Source organism: Perissodus microlepis, chromosome 18 (assembly GCF_051167445.1).
Source record: "Perissodus microlepis isolate ML-2025 ecotype Zambia chromosome 18, ASM5116744v1, whole genome shotgun sequence".
In the NCBI taxonomy this organism is placed as follows: domain Eukaryota; kingdom Metazoa; phylum Chordata; class Actinopteri; order Cichliformes; family Cichlidae; genus Perissodus; species Perissodus microlepis.
This window is the reverse complement of record NC_140478.1, coordinates 33,130,788-33,148,630: the sequence shown is the minus strand read 5'-3', so window position 1 is coordinate 33,148,630 and position 17,843 is coordinate 33,130,788. Positions and strand designations below refer to the sequence as shown.

Sequence of the window (17,843 nt, the reverse complement as noted above, 5' to 3'; positions counted from 1 at the left end):
CCTAGAGTATTTAAAAGTAGAATGGGAGGCAGAGCCTTCAGTTTTCAGGCCCCTCTTCTGTGGAACCAGCTTCCAGTTTGGATTCGGGAGACAGAAACTATCTCTACTTTCAAGATTAGGCTTAAAACTTTCCTTTTTGCTAAAGCATATAGTTAGGGCTGGACCAGGTGACCCTGAATCCTCCCTTAGTTATGCTGCAATAGACGTAGGCTGCCGGGGGATTCCCAAGATGCATTGAGTTTTTCCTTTCCAGTCACCTTTCTCACTCACTATGTATTAACAGACCTCTCTGCATTGAATCATATCTGTTATTAACCTCTGTCTCTCTTCCACAGCATGTCTTTTATCCTGTCTTCCTTCTCTCACCCCAACCGGTCGCAGCAGATGGCCGCCCCTCCCTGAGCCTGGTTCTGCCGGAGGTTTCTTCCTGTTAAAAGGGAGTTTTTCCTTCCCACTGTCGCCAAAGTGCTTGCTCATAGGGGGTCATATGATTGTTGGGTTTTTCTCTGTATCTATGAAGCGCCTTGAGGCGACTTTTGTTGTGATTTGGCGCTATATAAATAAAATTGAATTGAATTGAATTGAATTGAATTGAATTGACCAAGAAATAATGTCATTGGATGAGCTCAAGATCAGTGGGCGGGGCCAGTTTAATAGCTTAGCCAATCAAATAGTTTTGTGCTACCACAGCAGCTCTGTCTCTGTCTCTGATCTTTACTGCTTCATTTCTCTGTTGTCTTTGTCATCAATCCAATGACACAAGAATCAGAGGTTTAACAGTGTGTGGCTCCCTCTAGTGGATGTTGTGGAGTATTCTGTTGTCTTTGCTACAAAGGTTTTTGTACAGAGTTTTGCTGTTTCCTGTCACTGTGGGCCTCACAGCACAGTAGTAAACAGCAGAGTCTGTCACTGCAGCAGAGGAGATCTGAAGTGTCATCAGTGTTTTGTCTCTACTCACATTAAAAGTAATTCCAGGAACTGGATCTGACATTTTATCTCCTGTTCCAAAGTGAGAGATCAGGAACTCTGGTGGTTTTCCAGGATATTGTCGATACCAGAAGAAGTAATCAGTTCCAACAGCAGCTTTGGAGTATTTATAGGACAGAGTAACAGCGCTGGCTTCTAAAGTAAATTCTTTTTCTTTGGTTGGAGTGAGTTCTTCACATCTGATAACTGAAGAAAAAGGAATATCTGTTATTAATCAGTTACACAAAATGTACAGTAATCATTTGAATTGAACATAGTTTCCTGTGTAGGTGAGCAGACCTGTGAGAGTGAGAAGAATCAGAGGAAACACACAGTTATGTAATGACAGCATGTTGAGGAACATAAAGTTTGTTTTGTGTTGAACTCTGTTGAATGTGGAGGTTTTTCTCTCTTCTATAGTTCAGTAACAGCTCAGCTCCTCCCTGAATCTCTGCTCCTCCTCTCTGCTCTGTGTTTGCTCTGCTCTCAGTTACACTTTATGATTCATTTACATCATTAAAAACTGTGCCTATGCCTTTTGGTCAAAGACAGTAATTAGTTCAGGACATGATTTAGTTACATAAAGGTAATAAATAAGTGTGTAATTAATAAACATTGTAAGTAAATTTATTCTAAAATGTTTTGGCTTTGAAATCTGATCAGAGGAAGACGTGTATCACAAATGATCTCTGTTGTGTTATGCATTGAGCAACAGTAGCGTTTGGCCATTAACCTGTCTTTGGCGTATCTTCTCCGGTAATGTTGTGAACAAATGTTTCAGCGGGAATAAAAGAGGAAATAGCTCATGTACATGCTTGTGCCTTGGGAAACCTTCATCTTTGTGAGTATTAATATGTTCAGATAGAACGTGGATATGTCTTTGACACCACCTTTTAGGTCATGTAATGTAATGTGCATGTTTTTAAAGTAGGTTAATTATTAGGTCTGGCATTAAGACGTGTGTATTAGCGAGTAATTCATTTTTCATTTTTCATACAAAAGAAAAAAGCCTTAAGAAGGAAAAGGTTTATAAAGAGCTTCAGTAAAATGAAGAAAAACAAGACTTGCTCCATTCATCAGCTTTAGCTTCCTGGTTCTCATAAAGCACTTTTCTACTTGAGCACTCAGACTGCTTCATACAACAGCCTCGTTCACCCTTTCACACACATTTATACTCAAAGAGCAATTTCAGGCTAATCATAGCCTCCCGTAAAAATATGTTTTCTAGTTGTAATCTGCTGAATGAATCATCTGCAAGAGATAAAATCATCTATTAAAATATTCTTAATATTCTGTGAGCAAACAAAACAGAGAAAGATGAGTGTTTGGTTTGAAACAGGAATGTTCCCACGGCTGTGTTTCTTCCAGCTCTGCTCCTCTGCTGCTGTATGACAGGCTTCACCTGAGCTGAACACTGTAATTACAAGACTCAGGAGGAGACTCGTGACATTATTGTAGCTGCTAAAGTTTGCTGTCACAGCTGTGGCTCAGTCTCTCAAAGAGTCTACAGAGCAGTTTAACAGTGTGTGGCTCCCTCTAGTGGATGTTGTGGAGTATTCTGTTGTCTTTGCTCCAAAGGTTTTTGTACAGAGTTTTGCTGTTTCCTGTCACTGTGGGCTGCACAGCACAGTAGTACACAGCAGAGTCAGACACTGCAGCAGAGGAGATCTGAAGGTTCAGACCATTTCTGTCATCGACCATTCTGACAGAAAGTTTGGAATTTGTTGTGTTTTGTGTTCCCAAGTTAAAGGTCAGGAACTCTGGTGGTTTTCCAGGATATTGTCGATACCAGTAGAACTGATCACTTCCAGTTGCTTGTCTGGAGTATCTGTAGGACAGAGTAACTGTGCTGCCTTCCAAACTGGACTCTTCAGTTTTGCTTGCAGTGAGTTGTTGACAGCTGACACCTAAAGAAACAGAAATCTGTAAATATTGTACAAAGAAATCATGAATAATAATTAAAATATTAGGATGAAGTTTTTTCACATGTACCTGTTAGAATCATGATGATTAACAGAGAAGTTTCATAAGAGCCCAACAACAACATGTTGGACTAAATCTTCTGTGTTGAATGTGGAGGTTTCTCTGTCTCATCTGCTCTTCAGTCGCAGCTTAGCTCCTCCCTGAATCTCTGAGTCTCCTTATTTTCTGATCAAATCTTGTCACAATGAGACTTTTCTGTGTTCTAACACTCACCTATGCAGTGAGAGAAAAGTACAAAGGAACATGTTTCAGGTGCTGAAGTCACACAGCAGATGAACAAAGTTCAGCAGAATGAAAAGACTAAGCAGCCTCTCTGCTGCACAGCCTTCTCCTCAACATTAGGCTGGCTGTAGTTCTGCAGAGAGAGACCATCTCATTGGCTGAGTTCAGCATCAGTGGGTGGAGCCAGACAGAAACCTGTTAAGGGTCTTTATGAACAGCGAAACATCTGCTGTTGTTAAAAGAAACTAAAGAGGTGCAGTTACAAGTACAAGTACATCCAGACAGTGACTTTTAAAGCTGGCTTCACCACATCAGTGTCTGCACAAGTTTCCCTCTCAGACTGTAAAGTTTGGGGAGGAGAGGATTCACTGGAATCATCAGTGACAGTGAATTCACTGATAACTACACAATTATTTGACAGCAGGGAAAAAAGCATATCTGAACCTGTGTTTATGTTCAGCTGTGATAGTTGTAGCAGTCAGACAGTGAGTGCCTGAAGAGAGAGGATCTCCTGTGTACTTAGAAGCCATTTTTTCTAATTCTGTTCTGATTCTGAGTTAATTTGGGTTATAGGCGTTGGCTGAATAGCAGTGGTGTTCACCTCGCGGTGTCGGTCAGAACACACAGGACACACAAATAAGGTTATTCCGTCTTTACTGTGATTCTTTAGCTTAACTGCGCAGTACAGCAGCACAGTAATGCAACCGCAGGCTTACAGAGGATGTACAAGAACTCGTAGGTGGGGGGGCTGTTAGCTGTTAGCTAACAAGAGCAGAACATATACAAAATACTGAATATAATAAACATTTAAGTCATGAATTATGATTCATTAGCTTTCTTCCAGTCTAACCAGAACTACGAATGGAAATTCCGATATGAAGATCTCCATGCACTACTCAGAAAACCTTACAGTCCATGACATTAATTGCCAATACACCCAACAATACAAAACACCCAATCAACCAAAGCGGTTGCCCCATGATCGTAAGGTCAGGGGTTTGAATCCCCTGAACGGCTAACCTGAGATACCCCTGAGCAAGGTACCATCCCCACACAGTGCTCCCCGGGCGCTGGTGTCTGCCCACTGCTTCACTGAGTGAATGGGTTAAATGCAGAGAAGAATTTCCCCACGGGGATCAATACAAAGTGTGCATTATTATTATTGTGTACAACATTAGCAGCATGAACTAGCCACATAGTTGAACAGGCCAATACACATTGCACTTCTACATCCACTAAATGCCTAAATGGCCTAAAAGACTAAAGCTGTCCTTTCCAGGCAGGGCTCCACGTCCACTCAGTTCTTTAGCAACGCGCACGACTCACACCGTGTGTAGACATCCCCTGCTGAGTCAGTCCGCTCAAACTCTGATCCCTAGAACATGTGTTCAATAGTGCAACTGTGCTCTCTCGCCACAAGGGGGCTCCCACACACAGTTGACAGCCTTTCCAACACAGAGGACAGAGTCTGTAAAATATCAGCTGTACATGATCTTGGGTCTGATTATTGTAGGGTCTACCTTACAATATAAAGCACCTTGAGGTGACTGTTGTTGGGATTTGGTGCGATTAATAAAATTGAAGTGAGTGTTTGAACTTTTAAGGTTGTTCAACATTCGTAGTTCTGTTTTGCATTTTGGAACATTTAGTTGTTTATTATAATGCAGTCTTAAGCCTTTACATTACATATTTTGACTTTTTGTATTTGTGTTGGTAGGCAGGTTGGACTCAAATATATGATTTGTAAAGTTCGTTGGAGGCGTATAGTGCTCCAGGGACTCCAGGGAGGAAAGGAGTCCACACAACACTCTCTCAACTCAGGGTTTGTCTTACCACACACCTGGGAAGATCGAAACCAGGAGTCTACACAGAAGAAACACACAGCAAGTATCTTGAAGCATCAGAAGCAGCACAAACACTGAGCAGGAGGAGCCAGGGCTTCACTAACTCTAATTCAACAGTCCAGTGAAGAATGACAGCCAGCTCAATTCTGCATTTGAGATCATCGGAGACACGTGGGTCAGGTCAGAGGCAGCAGCCTGAGACGAGGCCCACTCAGGAACACAAACAACAACAAAGGAACACAGACAGAGGAGAAAGAGAAAACTAAAGTCCAGAGACAGACAGCAAACAAACCGAGAAATCAGCCGGAGACGACAGAGAGACCATCACATTTGGCTTTTAATTCAATGTAGGTTTAATAAGTTTTTAGATTGAGTTGAATCATTTCAGTTTAGTTTTCAATGTTTAAAAATATTTATTTTTAACTGTCATTGTCTGTTTTAGTTTTTATTAATTATTATTGCCTGGATGGCAAACGTCACATAAAGCCTCATGAAGCCTCATAAAGCCTCATGAAGCCTCATAAAGCCTCATGAAGCCTCATGAAGCCTCATGAAGCCTCATGAAGCCTCATAAAGCCTCATAAAGCACATTTTGAACGTTTTGATCAAAGTCACAAATATTTAAACTACGGGGATTTCCACCGTTAATCTTTCTTCTCTTTTTTTCCAAGTTCACAAAATAATTTCAGGTCTAGTTTTTATTTTTGTTTTAGTTAACCAAAATGCTTTTCACATGCAGATTATATTAGTTCACTATAATAACCGTGATATATACACAGTAAAGGTGTTCCTCAAAAATGCACTGTAAGTGTAAGAAGTGGACACGAGTGATGACGAGCAGGTCCAGATGCTTCTAAACACGGAAAGAAAGAAACGAACGTTTTGGCTTCATCTCAGGAGAAAGTTGTTGCGTACTGCAGTGGTCTGAATGCTCCCATCTGTTAATCTACAGCAAAAATCATGAAATTTGAAAAATACGAAATTTCAAGCTTGATCCAAATAAATCAGTTAATCCTGTGAAATTACACTGTCAGTGTGAAGGGCTGCATTAAAATAGGTGACTCTGAAAACACAAAGTATTTGCAGTAATTTTGTTCACCTGGTTCAGAGTTTAATTTGTTCCCTTTCCAATCGTATCCTCTCGTGTCAGCTCCCCTAGTTAAAGGTTCTGACGTCCTGACAGTTGCTGGTCTAGTTTTACCTTCTGTCTCATTGCTTTTGATGATCCTCACCTGCGCCTTGTTACACTCTTGTTTCTCCTAATGCCTCTAACCCTCCGGTGTTTAAAGAGTGCTGTTTATTCCTCAGTGTCTGTGTCAGTCTATGTTGACCTACCATCATGTGTTCCCTGGTTGACTGGAGATGAGTTTTCTGGAGTTTGTCTGTTGCTGCCTTCTTAGTCAGCAGTCTTATTGCACCAGTCACCCAGGTCAACACCATCACCGCTGCCACCCAGCATTCAAGCTTTGACGCTGGTGCCCAGCTTGTAAGAGCTCCTGTTATTCGGCATTCCAGACAGTTCCATGAATAAACCAGCTTCATCATTGGTGTGGTTGTGGTGGGAAGATGAGGAGCCATGCTCCCTCTTGCAAGAGGAAGAGTGTTCTTGTCACCGGTTCTCCCCGTGGCTCAGTCCAGATTAAGCCAGTGAACCTTGTGCCTGTTTACCCAGACTAGCTCAGTTAGGCACAACGAGAGCAGGCAAACCCTGAGAGTTTCCTGATCCCAGGCAACCAGCGCAGTGTCCGCAGCCTATCAATAAACACTGTTCCAGGTTTATGTAGACGACTTAGTTAGCTGCTGTTCCTCTCATTCAGTATTATTAAAGTGAAATGAAATTCTGTAGTCTGCATGTCATGTTGTGCAGCCTCATTTAACTAAAGTTGGTGCTACAAGTTGTTGTATAAACTTCCTGAGATTAAAACCACTCGTGGGTCTGATCATGTTAATGACTATCACATATCTGGACTTCATATGATTGTTGGGTTTCTCTCTGTGTGTATTATTGTAGGGTCGACCTTACAATATAAAGCACCTTGAGGCGACTGTTGTTGTGATTTGGTGCTGTGTAAATAAAGTTGAATTCAATTTAAACATCATGATGAATTTCTCATCTAAAGCTCTCATTGAAAGGCTCCAGGTGAGGAAAAACGTGGTTTTTGTATCAGTGATTTTAAAATACTCGAAGCAGAAGAAACACACTTCACACAAAGCACATCAGTAAAGAAAATTGAATATCAATATATATTTAGTCTTTATCACACAAAGAACATTGGTCAAGCAGGAATTTCTCTTTCTGATCAGCAGTGCAAAATATTTTCTCAGCCCCATGTCAGAAGAGCTTTGGTGCAGAGGTTAGCATCGTTACCTCACAGCAACAAAGTCCCGAGTCCAACTTCACCTTCATGTGTGGAGTTTGTATGTTCTCACCTTGTTTGTTTGGATTCTCTCTGGGTGCTCCAGCTTCCTCTCACAGTCCAAAGACATGCAGTTAGTGGAATAAAGTTAATGTCAGCTCTGTCTCAGATTGGTGACCTGTCCAGGTTGTACCCTGGCTCACACTCTACGGTTGCTGGAAGCTTCAATCTTCAACGGATTGAAATTAAGAAGGAATCATTTAGAGGAGTTTAAATCATTAAATCCATGAATCTGAAAGTGTTTTTGAGTGCAAGATGCAGACTGAAAGGTCTATTTAGTGCTTTTCAGAGTTTTATACTGAACTAAGCACAGACTCACTGAAGAATTATGAAACCAAGCTTCAAATCCAGGATAGAGGTTGTTTGCAGTGTCAGAGGAAAAGCTGTGCCAGCAGCACGGTCCACATACACTGCTACTCTGTTGGAGGAGAGCAGTGCACATGGACTGGCTTCATTATTCTCACTGAAGAATTATGAGACCAGACTCCAAATCCAGGATACAGAGGTTCAGTGAATGTGGTGATGAAGGTGTGGAGGTGGATCAGAGAGTCCAAGAAGATATTGTAGAAGGACAGAGTGCCAGCAGGATGGTCCACATACACTGCTACTCTGTTAGAGACAACGTCTTTGGGGATGAAGGTTTCTGTGTTATTGTGCAAGACAGAGTAAGAGTAAGAGCAGTCCAGACTCCAGGACTGACTGTTCAGTCCAAACAAGCAGTCATCACTGTGTCCTCTCCTTTTGATTCCTTTGTAGCTCACTGCTATAGAAACATATCCACTCCACTCAACCTCCCAGTAACAAGGACCAGTCAGCCCGTCTGTGCACAGCAGCTGAGGGCGGTCAAATCTCTCTGGATGATCAGGATATGGCTGCTGTGCATTCAAACGCATCACCTCTCTGTTGCTGTCAGACAGGTGGATCCATTTGTATACTGTGTTTGGGTCGATTGTGAGTTGATAGGAATCTGATAGAGAGAACAAATAAATCCAGCTGCAGTTATTGATCGATCATCTATTCGTTGATCGGCTCTTTGATGGTGACTCCTGATATCAGAGATATAAATGAGCGACACAGTAGTTTAAAGACGGTTGGATTTGTGCTGTTTTGTTTCCAAGAATCATCATAAAATCAAACGTACACTTCTTCAGACCGGAGCTCACCCGTCGGACGCCATCAGGCTCCACCCTGCAGGGAGAGGAGGGGTCAAACCAGCACAGTCGTTGCCAACATGCTAACATGGACATCATCACTCATACTGTTACAGAGGGAAGACTTCATGTAACTCTTACATCTGCATAAAACAAAGAAACAGGCTGAGTGAAGGGATCTGTTCATACCTGTTTAGAGACTCCTTTCCTGCAGACCACTGCTTCACTTCTTCAGGTGCATCTTGAATCAGAATTGCTCTTTTAAAATCAAATATTAACATTTTCACAACACCTACATGTTTTGTTTTTTTGAATGAAATAGAACAACAGTAGGAACTCAAAGTGTTTTTTCCTCATATATCAGTTGAGTGAAAGCAGTAAAGCCACCAAGAGACTTTGATGTGCTGACATTCGTCCTCTGCTTGTCATGGTCATTTTTAGTAATTATCTACATAAACTACTGAAGAAGAAGAATCCCCAGAAGAAGAATCCATCAGAATATAAATATGTGTGCATGTTATATAGAAAGCTCTTATATAGAATAGGTGAATGAGGCACGTTGTGTTGAGTTAAATAAGAACCAGTCCATTTACCGTTTATTCAATCTAAGCAGCTTTGGAAGACGGCGACCGGACCTCATTAAGTTTTTTGAAGAGGTTTCTCCTTTGGTGTTTAAACTCTAGTGGGAGTTGTCCACTTAAGAGGATCATTAGCACGCTATTGATCATGTGCCTCATCACAAGATCCAAGTTATAAAAAAAGGTGTGGGTCATTATCAGCAGAGGTTTTGGATGAAACTATGGTGAAACCTTGCCTCACTCTATCATGTGACCCATTGAGATCACCGGACGCAAGATGTGAGTAGGGGTTGAGGTGCCTGGGAAGACTCAACATCACTGGAGCACGGATGGTACGGTTGTTGACAGCTGGTGTGTTGATCAGGTGAACTTCAGCCACCTTAAAGTAGCATCAGGAAAGCTTCCGGTTGTCAATGGTTTCATTTTTCAGCATGACAATAGCCCCAAACACACTGACAATGCAGTAAAAGCATAGCTGGATAGAAAACACAAACACAATGAAACACTGTGAGCCATGCGCCGGCTTCCTCAGAGCCTGGACCTCAATATTGAAGCCCTGTGGGATCATGGAGGTCTCTCATATGGACTGATGCCACACAGAACTGTCCACTGGGAAATTAATGTTGTGGGATACTTTTCTGTTTTGTTCATCATCATCATCATCATTACTTTTTAGTTCCATCAGTCGCTCATCGATGTGAATAAACCATACTGAACATTTCATGCAGTCTCATGTGTCCTGTCATCCCAAAACAACACAATATCTTAAAGTCACATCAAAAACCTGTAACACTAACTTTGAAACACGTAGAAGCGCTTTGTCAGAGTGTCTCTCTCTTTGGTTGGCATCTGCTCAGATGGGAATTCTTCAAAGCTTTGCATGACCTGTTGGTTAGACTGCACTTAACATGATTCCACACACAGATAGATAGATAGATAGATAGATAGATAGATAGATAGATAGATAGATAGATAGATAGATAGATAGATAGATAGATAGATAGATAGATAGATAGATAGATAGATAGATAGATAGATAGATAGATAGATAGATAGATAGATAGATAGATAGATAGCCTCTTGTAGTATGTATTTGTGTATTCCATATATTCCACTTGCCAAACTTACCGTTCTGAATATTTCCTCAATGTCATCTCTAAGGCAGTGCTTTTTGACAGCCTCACAGATGTGTTGGATAAAGGCAGAACCGTATGTTTCATGAGTGTATGAACCTGTGTCTGCAAGCAAACAGAACCAGATCATATCTGTAGTTAGGCGGTGTTTGATTGTTATAAATGTTACTTATTGGAGGGTGGTGCACTTACAAGTGGTGCTGGAATGAAAAATGATGAAATCCTTTTCATTGTGTGTCCGAGGACCTTTGACAGAGTTCACTGACAGAGATTCGATGTCGTCTGTGGGCACAAATTGTTTTCTATCAAGTAAATCCGCCGATTCCTCCCCCACTGAAACAAACACACAGACTTACTGAAACGTGTCGATCTTTTACCTTTTCAAATGAACAAATATTAACAGTAAATTCATTCAAGATTCTTTCATGCATGCTGTTTGTTGGGTGTGTGAGGACAGATGAGAATCACCTCCTCTGCAGGCGTGAATAATGATGATCTTTGGTTTGTCCTTCAGTGCAGGACAGTTCTTTGTGTTTAAGTGCTGAAAGATTTGGTCAATTTCAAACTCCTCAGTTCCCGTGCCTCCATAACACACCAAAGTCACAAACACACTGTCTGTGAGGGCCAGTTTTGGGTGTTCAGAAAATTCTTTCAGAGGTTTATCGATCATCTGTGAGAAGAAATCCGTCACTGGATCATTTAACCAGTTTGTAAAACTGGGTGCAAGTGAAGAAATATTTTCTGCTTTTAAAAGTTACCTTTGCAGTGATGTCCCCACATCTCACTACCTCATATCCAAGAGTTTGAAGTAGACTTTGCATGACTTTCTCATCTTTCGCAGCTCTACATTTGTATAAACTTGTATTAAACGTTTCAATGTTGATCAGCAGGGCGATGCGATTTGACTGTGATTGTTGAGTCACTGGATAAATCTGAGAGACCAAATAGAAACTCTTCAGATTATTTTAACACAAGCTGATTTTTTATGCAGTCATTTGCAGTAATTATTATTATTATTGGTTTGCAAGTTACTACAAGAGGCTAAGATCAAACAATCAACATATCTAATATGAATCATACAGTAACATACTTTTTTACCCTGACTGTCTGTCCACGTCTCCATCTTTGACCTAGAAAGAAATCAGAGGACATGTTGAGCTGGAGGAACAGAATGTGTCACATCACATCAGCTCTTGGGATTTTCACTGTGCATCACATCATCTCTGCTTCTTGTGGATTATTCAGGACTGATTTTTAAAAATATTAATGAGAAAATGTATTGCTGATACTGATTAATAGATAATAAGACTTGAGCCTAATAAACCTGAAGACTATTGAATGTAGATACACGGGATCCTAATCAGGCATCAAAGTGAGATTTGGCAGGTGGGGAAACTCTAAGCCCAGGTGCAGTGGGGCAGCGTGGGGGACTTGGAAATGAGACACTGTACTGGAAGCTCCACTCAGTTTTTCTTTGTATCCAGGTTGTGATCAGCTGAAGCTGCTCTTTGTGGATTTAGCCGACCGAATTCAGATGTTACATATTTCCAGCTTCCAGCCACTACGAAAAACCGAAAAACCTAGAATTTGGTGAATTAACTCAAACAGCACCTTACAGTTAAACAATCTCTGATTAAATGTATGCAAACAGCTCAGCTACTCTTCACCAGTCCAAGTTTACCCCTCTCAGCTTTACCACAGTACTGCAAACTTAACACTTTCACTGACATAAAATCTGAATAATTTCATTTCTGTCCCAAGATGTTTCACAATAAGAAAACAAAATAATCATGTTCCTCTCATGTCTTCTTTCTTTGCAACATTCTCCATCTCTGATGTGACAGATGAAAGAAAAACCTTCTTCAAAGTAAAACAGAAACAACATCTACTGCTGCTGCTAAGACAAATGAGAAATGAAGAATCAGAGACTTACAGCAGCGATGCTGAGTCCTGGTTGTCCTCTGATTAAAGAGCTCAGACTGCTCAGAAAAGAAGGACTCAACTGTACCTGCACTGGAAACACCTGCTGACTGACTGACTGGATGCTCTTTTATACTAAGCTGGAATCTAGTTAGAATTGTTCTTCTTGATGATAACGTGAAGGCTGAATTCTTTGGACCAAACTGGTTTTGCTTTGGCTGTTTGGGAGGTTTCCAGTTTCCTGAAAAGAAACTCACCGAACTGGTTTCACAATATGCCAGAACAAACACAGGAATGAGGCTCACTTTCCTTTACACAGGTGATATGTTTGCTTCTTCACTGATTAACTCATGGACATGTTTAGAGATAATTCAGGAACTACTTGATGTAATGTTCCTCCACGAATCTCCACCTTATCATGGTGGAGGGATATGGTGCCAAATGATACCAGGAGCTCTGTTTTCAATGGTAATTTGCCCCTGGTAGGGTCCCTATATGCACACTGGTCCTGAGTGAGGGGTAAGACTAAGAATGAATCAGAAGACATCCATGCTGTATTGACCAGTGGACCATGTCTGGGTACGTGGGATGGGGTTTCTGAGGCTCTAAGCTGGACCAGGCCCAGGGGAGGGGCTCCACAGAGAGTGTGGGTTAGGTGGCAGCCAAAGTTGGAGGCCCTGGCGATAACCAGGGTGGATACATCTGTTTCCCCCAGCTTGATGCCTTTATGTTGGGATTTTTCCTGGTGGACAGGAGAGTTGCTTCCCTGGAACGGGTTCTGTCTGTTTGCACTTTTGCACCAAACCTGGGCTTGTGTTTGGTTGTTGGATGGAAGCTTTGTGCTTTTTACAGTGTATCTAACATTAGTTGGAAGGAACACTGAAATACTGGAATAGGTCACAGTTTCAGGCTGTTTGTGTCCTGCTTCACTGTCTTCATGGGACTGCCAGTGTCAAAGTGTGAACTAATAGATCATTTTCTTTTTGACTCCCAGCAGAAGAATGAGGCCGCTCAGCAATGCTGTGTCAAACCTGGCCTGCAGGTAAATGTTGCATTAGGACAGATAATAAGTATAGATCAGATGATTTCCTGAAGAAGCAGCGTCAGGGGAAAACCCTTCATTAAAAATCCAAAACTTCCTCATGATCAGTGTGTTAGACTCAGGACATAAACCAGACCAAGAGTTAGCTTTCAAGCAGCACCAGTTTGAGCCGCCAAATTTCAACTAACACAAATGTTTGTTTGTCAAAAGATTATGAATTTAAAAGAAAGAAGACCAACTGTTAATTTCTGCTGCTTGTATCAAGTTCAGCAGCTAAAAATGCAGGACCTGGTTCTGATCGCAGGCTCCAGGTCATCTCTGATTTCCTCCATCAGGTTCATTGACCATGTACCAGTCGCATTATATTGACCACATCTAAATGAGCTGTGTGAATTCCTTAAATATTCTTGTACAAAACAATAAAGTGAGAAAGTCACGTCCCCACTGTTCCAGCATGTCTTTAGTTCAAATCTCACAGGTTGTCACATTCACAGCTTCTCCTCTGTTTTTCTTCTCTTTACTATTTCCTCATGTTTCTGATGCTTCCCCGTCTACCTAATCCTCTTAATTTCTAGTACTTTCCTTGTCCCCACTTCCTGATAAATTTGATATTTACTCTGTGCTTGTTTTGCCTTGTTGGTTTCACACATATACAGTAATGCTGTCAGGTTTCCTCCATGTGTTTTCTTCTTGGTTTACAGCAGCTATGTCGAGTCTGTCTTTGCTGGTTCATCAGATTTAAAGTTTGCTATTGTGTGATCCTGCGTCCAAAGTCATACTTTTGTCTTTTATAATCTCTGTAAGATTATAAAATCTAAAGAGGATGTGATGTTGAAATGTTGCTGCAGTTCCCTGTGAAAGAAAATATGTGAACTCATGAACTCTGCTGACTGGAAACTCTCCCTGCTGCTGCAGAAATGTGTGAACGGTCCTCAGTGTTTAGATCAGAGGGAGCCTGGTGGTGGAGCAGGACTGCTGAAGAACTCAGTGGAAGGACCCACAGACTCTGGTCCTGATTAAATGTGTGGGGGGAGGAGGGCATCACTCTGACACTGAAATGAAAACTAAGAACAGCAGAGAGGGGGAGACTTTGAAAAATGAGAGCAGGACATTGATGTTTTCATCAAATCTGAAGGAGAGCATCATCATCTGATGTGATGAGTTCAAAGAGAATAAATGGAACAAGCATGAGATGGTCTTCCTGGTTGGACTTTTAGCTTCATGTGAGAGATTTTACCTTAAAGAGATAAACCTCTGTTACTCTGTTTATTTTGCTTCTGCTGCATTTTTGCATGTCCTCATCCACTAAATATAAAATAGTGTAAATGAGCAGCTTTTGATGTTTGACAGTTTTTATTGTGTCTGAACGTTCCTGCAGTTGGTTTGTGGTTGATGTGGATTTGCTGCTCATGTGAATCCTCCCACAGTGTTTCATTAGCAGCTGTAACCACAGTGACTCTGATAAAACAGGAATTAGCAGAATCCATCTGATATGAAGCTGTGCTTTGAATACCACTTCCCTCCTCTTTGAAGAGTAGTCAGATATCTGTGTTCAGGTTTTTGTACAGCCTCTTCTACACTTTGTATCACTGTGTTTCTAGAGCACAGTAGTAGAGAGCTGTGTCTGCCAGGGTTAGGGCTGCTATGGTCAGATTAGTTGATGTAGAAGATGTTTCTGATTCATATCGATTATCAGGAATATATTCACTTGTGTATCCTTGTCCATCTTTCCAGAGTATAAACTGAGGAGCCTGAAGGTCAGAATGATGTTTGTACCAGTGTAGACGGGGATAACCTGTTGTCTCATAGCTACATGTGAGTGTGACAGATTCTCCTTCTGTTTCAGTGACTTCAGGTTGTTGAGGAGTGATTGAGTCTCCAGCTGTTAGTCCTGGAAAAAGAAAGAAGAAAAGTAGTGAAATGCAGTCTGTATATCTGCTTAATGCAGCAGCTTCAACTAAACTTTAATCCCTGTTCTTAAACTCACCTATAATGTGAGATAGAAGCAAAAAGAGGTGCAGCAACATGTCTTTGGAGTTATTAAAGCCAGACAGACAGCACATGAACAATGTTCTTCCACTGCAGCACAATGACCAACAAATAATGTCATTGGATGAGCTCAACTTCAGTGGGCGGGGCCCAGTTTAATAGCTCAGCCAATCAAACAGTTTTGTGCTTCCACAGCAGCTCTGTCTCTGTCTCTGATCTTTACTGCTTCATTTCTCTGTTGTCTTTGTCATCAGTCCAATGACACAAGAATCAGAGGTTTAACAGTGTGTGGCTCCCTCTAGTGGATGTTGTGGAGTATTCTGTTGTCTTTGCTCCAAAGGTTTTTGTACAGAGTTTTGCTGTTTCCTGTCACTGTGGGCCTCACAGCACAGTAGTACACAGCAGAGTCAGTCACTGCAGCAGAGGAGATCTGAAGAGTCATCAGTGTTTTGTCTTCACTCACATTAAAAGTTATTCCAGGGACTGGATCTGACATTTTCTCCCCTGTCCCTGAGTGAGAGATCAGGAACTCTGGTGGTTTTCCAGGATATTGTCGATACCAGAAGAAATAATCACCATAAACTGCAGCTATGGAGTATCTATAGGACAGAGTAGCAGTGCTGCCTTCTACACTGAACACTTCTTTGTTGGTTGGAGTGAGATCTTCACAGCTGCCACCTAAAGGAACAGAAACATGTTTTATTCTTTTATAAATCATCACAATTCAAATGTATTTCTTTAAACACACAGATTGTAACGTACCTGTTAGAATGGTGAGAAGCAGTAAAGAAAGTGCAAAATAGTCCAAAGACAACATTTTGAATGAAGGTAAAGTTTATGGTTTGTGTTGAACTCTGTTGAATGTGGAGGTTTCTCTCTCTTCTAGTTCAGTAACAGCTCAGCTCCTCCCTGAATCTCTCCTCCTCCTCTCTGATCTGGATTTGAACTTCTCTCACTTCCTCCTGCTTTACACACTAGTAGCAGCATCTTCACTTTCAGGTGGGAGCTCATATTTCAGCTCTGTGCTGCTTCAGTCCACAGATGATTCATGCTGTAAATACTTTGTCTACACTTTTTTATACATATCCTACATCTCTGCTGGTTTAAAAACTCATTTGTTAAATGTTCAGTTTCTATGCCATATGTTAAAACAAGATCTAGAGTGTGATTAAAGTGGTGGGTGGGTTTTGAGAGAAGCCAATTGAGTCTAATAACAGATTAAATGCCATGTTGAGGCTGTCATTTTTAGCATCTACATGGATGTTAAAATCACCCACAATAATTATTTTATCTGAGCTGAGCACTAAATCAGATAAAAAGTCTGAGAAATCAGAGAGAAACTCTGTGTAAGGTCCAGGTGGACGATAGATGATATTAAATAAAACTGGTGTGCAGCCGTCTGATTCCGCTGGGGGCTCAGGAGAGCCACTCCACTCTCAACTGCAAACTCAAACACCATCTCAACCAGCCATGGCTGCCATGCCACCACTAGCTGAACTGGCAACCGCCACGCTGCCATCTGGTCAAGCTGTATCTCCACCAGCGGTCAGCACGCTGTCCGGTCCTGCGCCATCTCTGCCAGAGGTCAGCGGGCCCTCCTGTCTCGTCTCGTCATGCCTCGTCTGCACTGTTAAAAAAAACATCTTAAAAAAACGGTAATATTCCAGCAGCTGTGGCGCCAAAATACTACCGTAAAATAACAGAAAATAACTTCCTCATAAAAATACGGTCATTTCCAGTAATGAAAATACAGTTTGTTGCGCTAATTTTACATGGGATTCTGCCTTTTCAAGTGATTTTAAACATGAAATTAGAAACATTTTAACGTGATCAAACAATGAAATTACCTATAAACAAGGTCAATGAAAGTGGCAATATGAATCATAATACGTAAATGTACAGAAATATACAGTTAACAGTTGGTTTAAATAATAATGCATCGCATGCCCTGGGACAGAGGCGAGGCTGCCATATCGCACCATCACTAGTAGGTGAAGAGTCTTGACCACAATACTGGGAGTGCCCGAGCCGGGGCTCGAACCGGCAACCTTCTGATCACAAGGCGAACTGCCAACTCTTGAGCCACGATCGCCCTAAAGAGCAATGATAACAGTATTGTAGTGGTATTGTAAAGCGCTTTGAGGGGTCCTGAAAAGCGCTATATAAATGCAATCCATTATTATTATCATTATAATAATACTTATGTGATGAATTCAACAGTTCAATCTTTCAAATAACGGACAGATATTTGTGAAATCCTGATACATTTGTGAATGTATTTTAACAATCTAAATATGCATATGTACAGACAGATACATTTAATAATCATGAAAATTATGTTTTATTGCATTACAGTGATTTAACGTTAATTTACATTTGAAATGTGAAATCAGTCTATTTACGTAACTTTAATGATATTCTAGAAGAACAGAACAAAACTGTAAAAATATTAATTGCAATTCCTACCTCTACATTTCTTTTTTAAAATATATAATTAGCACAGCGTGGCCATGCAATGTTTTATATGTTTTTATTCCTATTAATTATATTTTCACTTGTTATCTCTGAATTATTGAATCAGACCTAGATGACATGAAA

At 41.0% G+C, this 17,843-nt stretch overlaps 1 pseudogene and 2 gene segments (V, D, J or C); all 3 read right to left on the bottom strand.

Annotated features, from left to right (window-relative positions):
- Positions 1-722: 722 nt before the first annotated feature.
- Positions 723-1,318, bottom strand: LOC146368651 (T cell receptor alpha variable 3-like). The segment is given in 3 exon segments: positions 723-737; positions 881-1,173; positions 1,267-1,318. Coding segments are annotated over 3 exon segments (360 nt in total).
- Positions 1,319-2,432: 1,114 nt separating this feature from the next.
- LOC146368649 (T cell receptor alpha variable 12-2-like) lies at positions 2,433-16,062 on the bottom strand. The segment is given in 2 exon segments: positions 2,433-2,873; positions 16,008-16,062. Coding segments are annotated over 2 exon segments (426 nt in total).
- On the bottom strand, positions 7,846-10,043 carry LOC146368650 (stonustoxin subunit beta-like; annotated as a pseudogene).
- Positions 16,063-17,843: the final 1,781 nt, after the last annotated feature.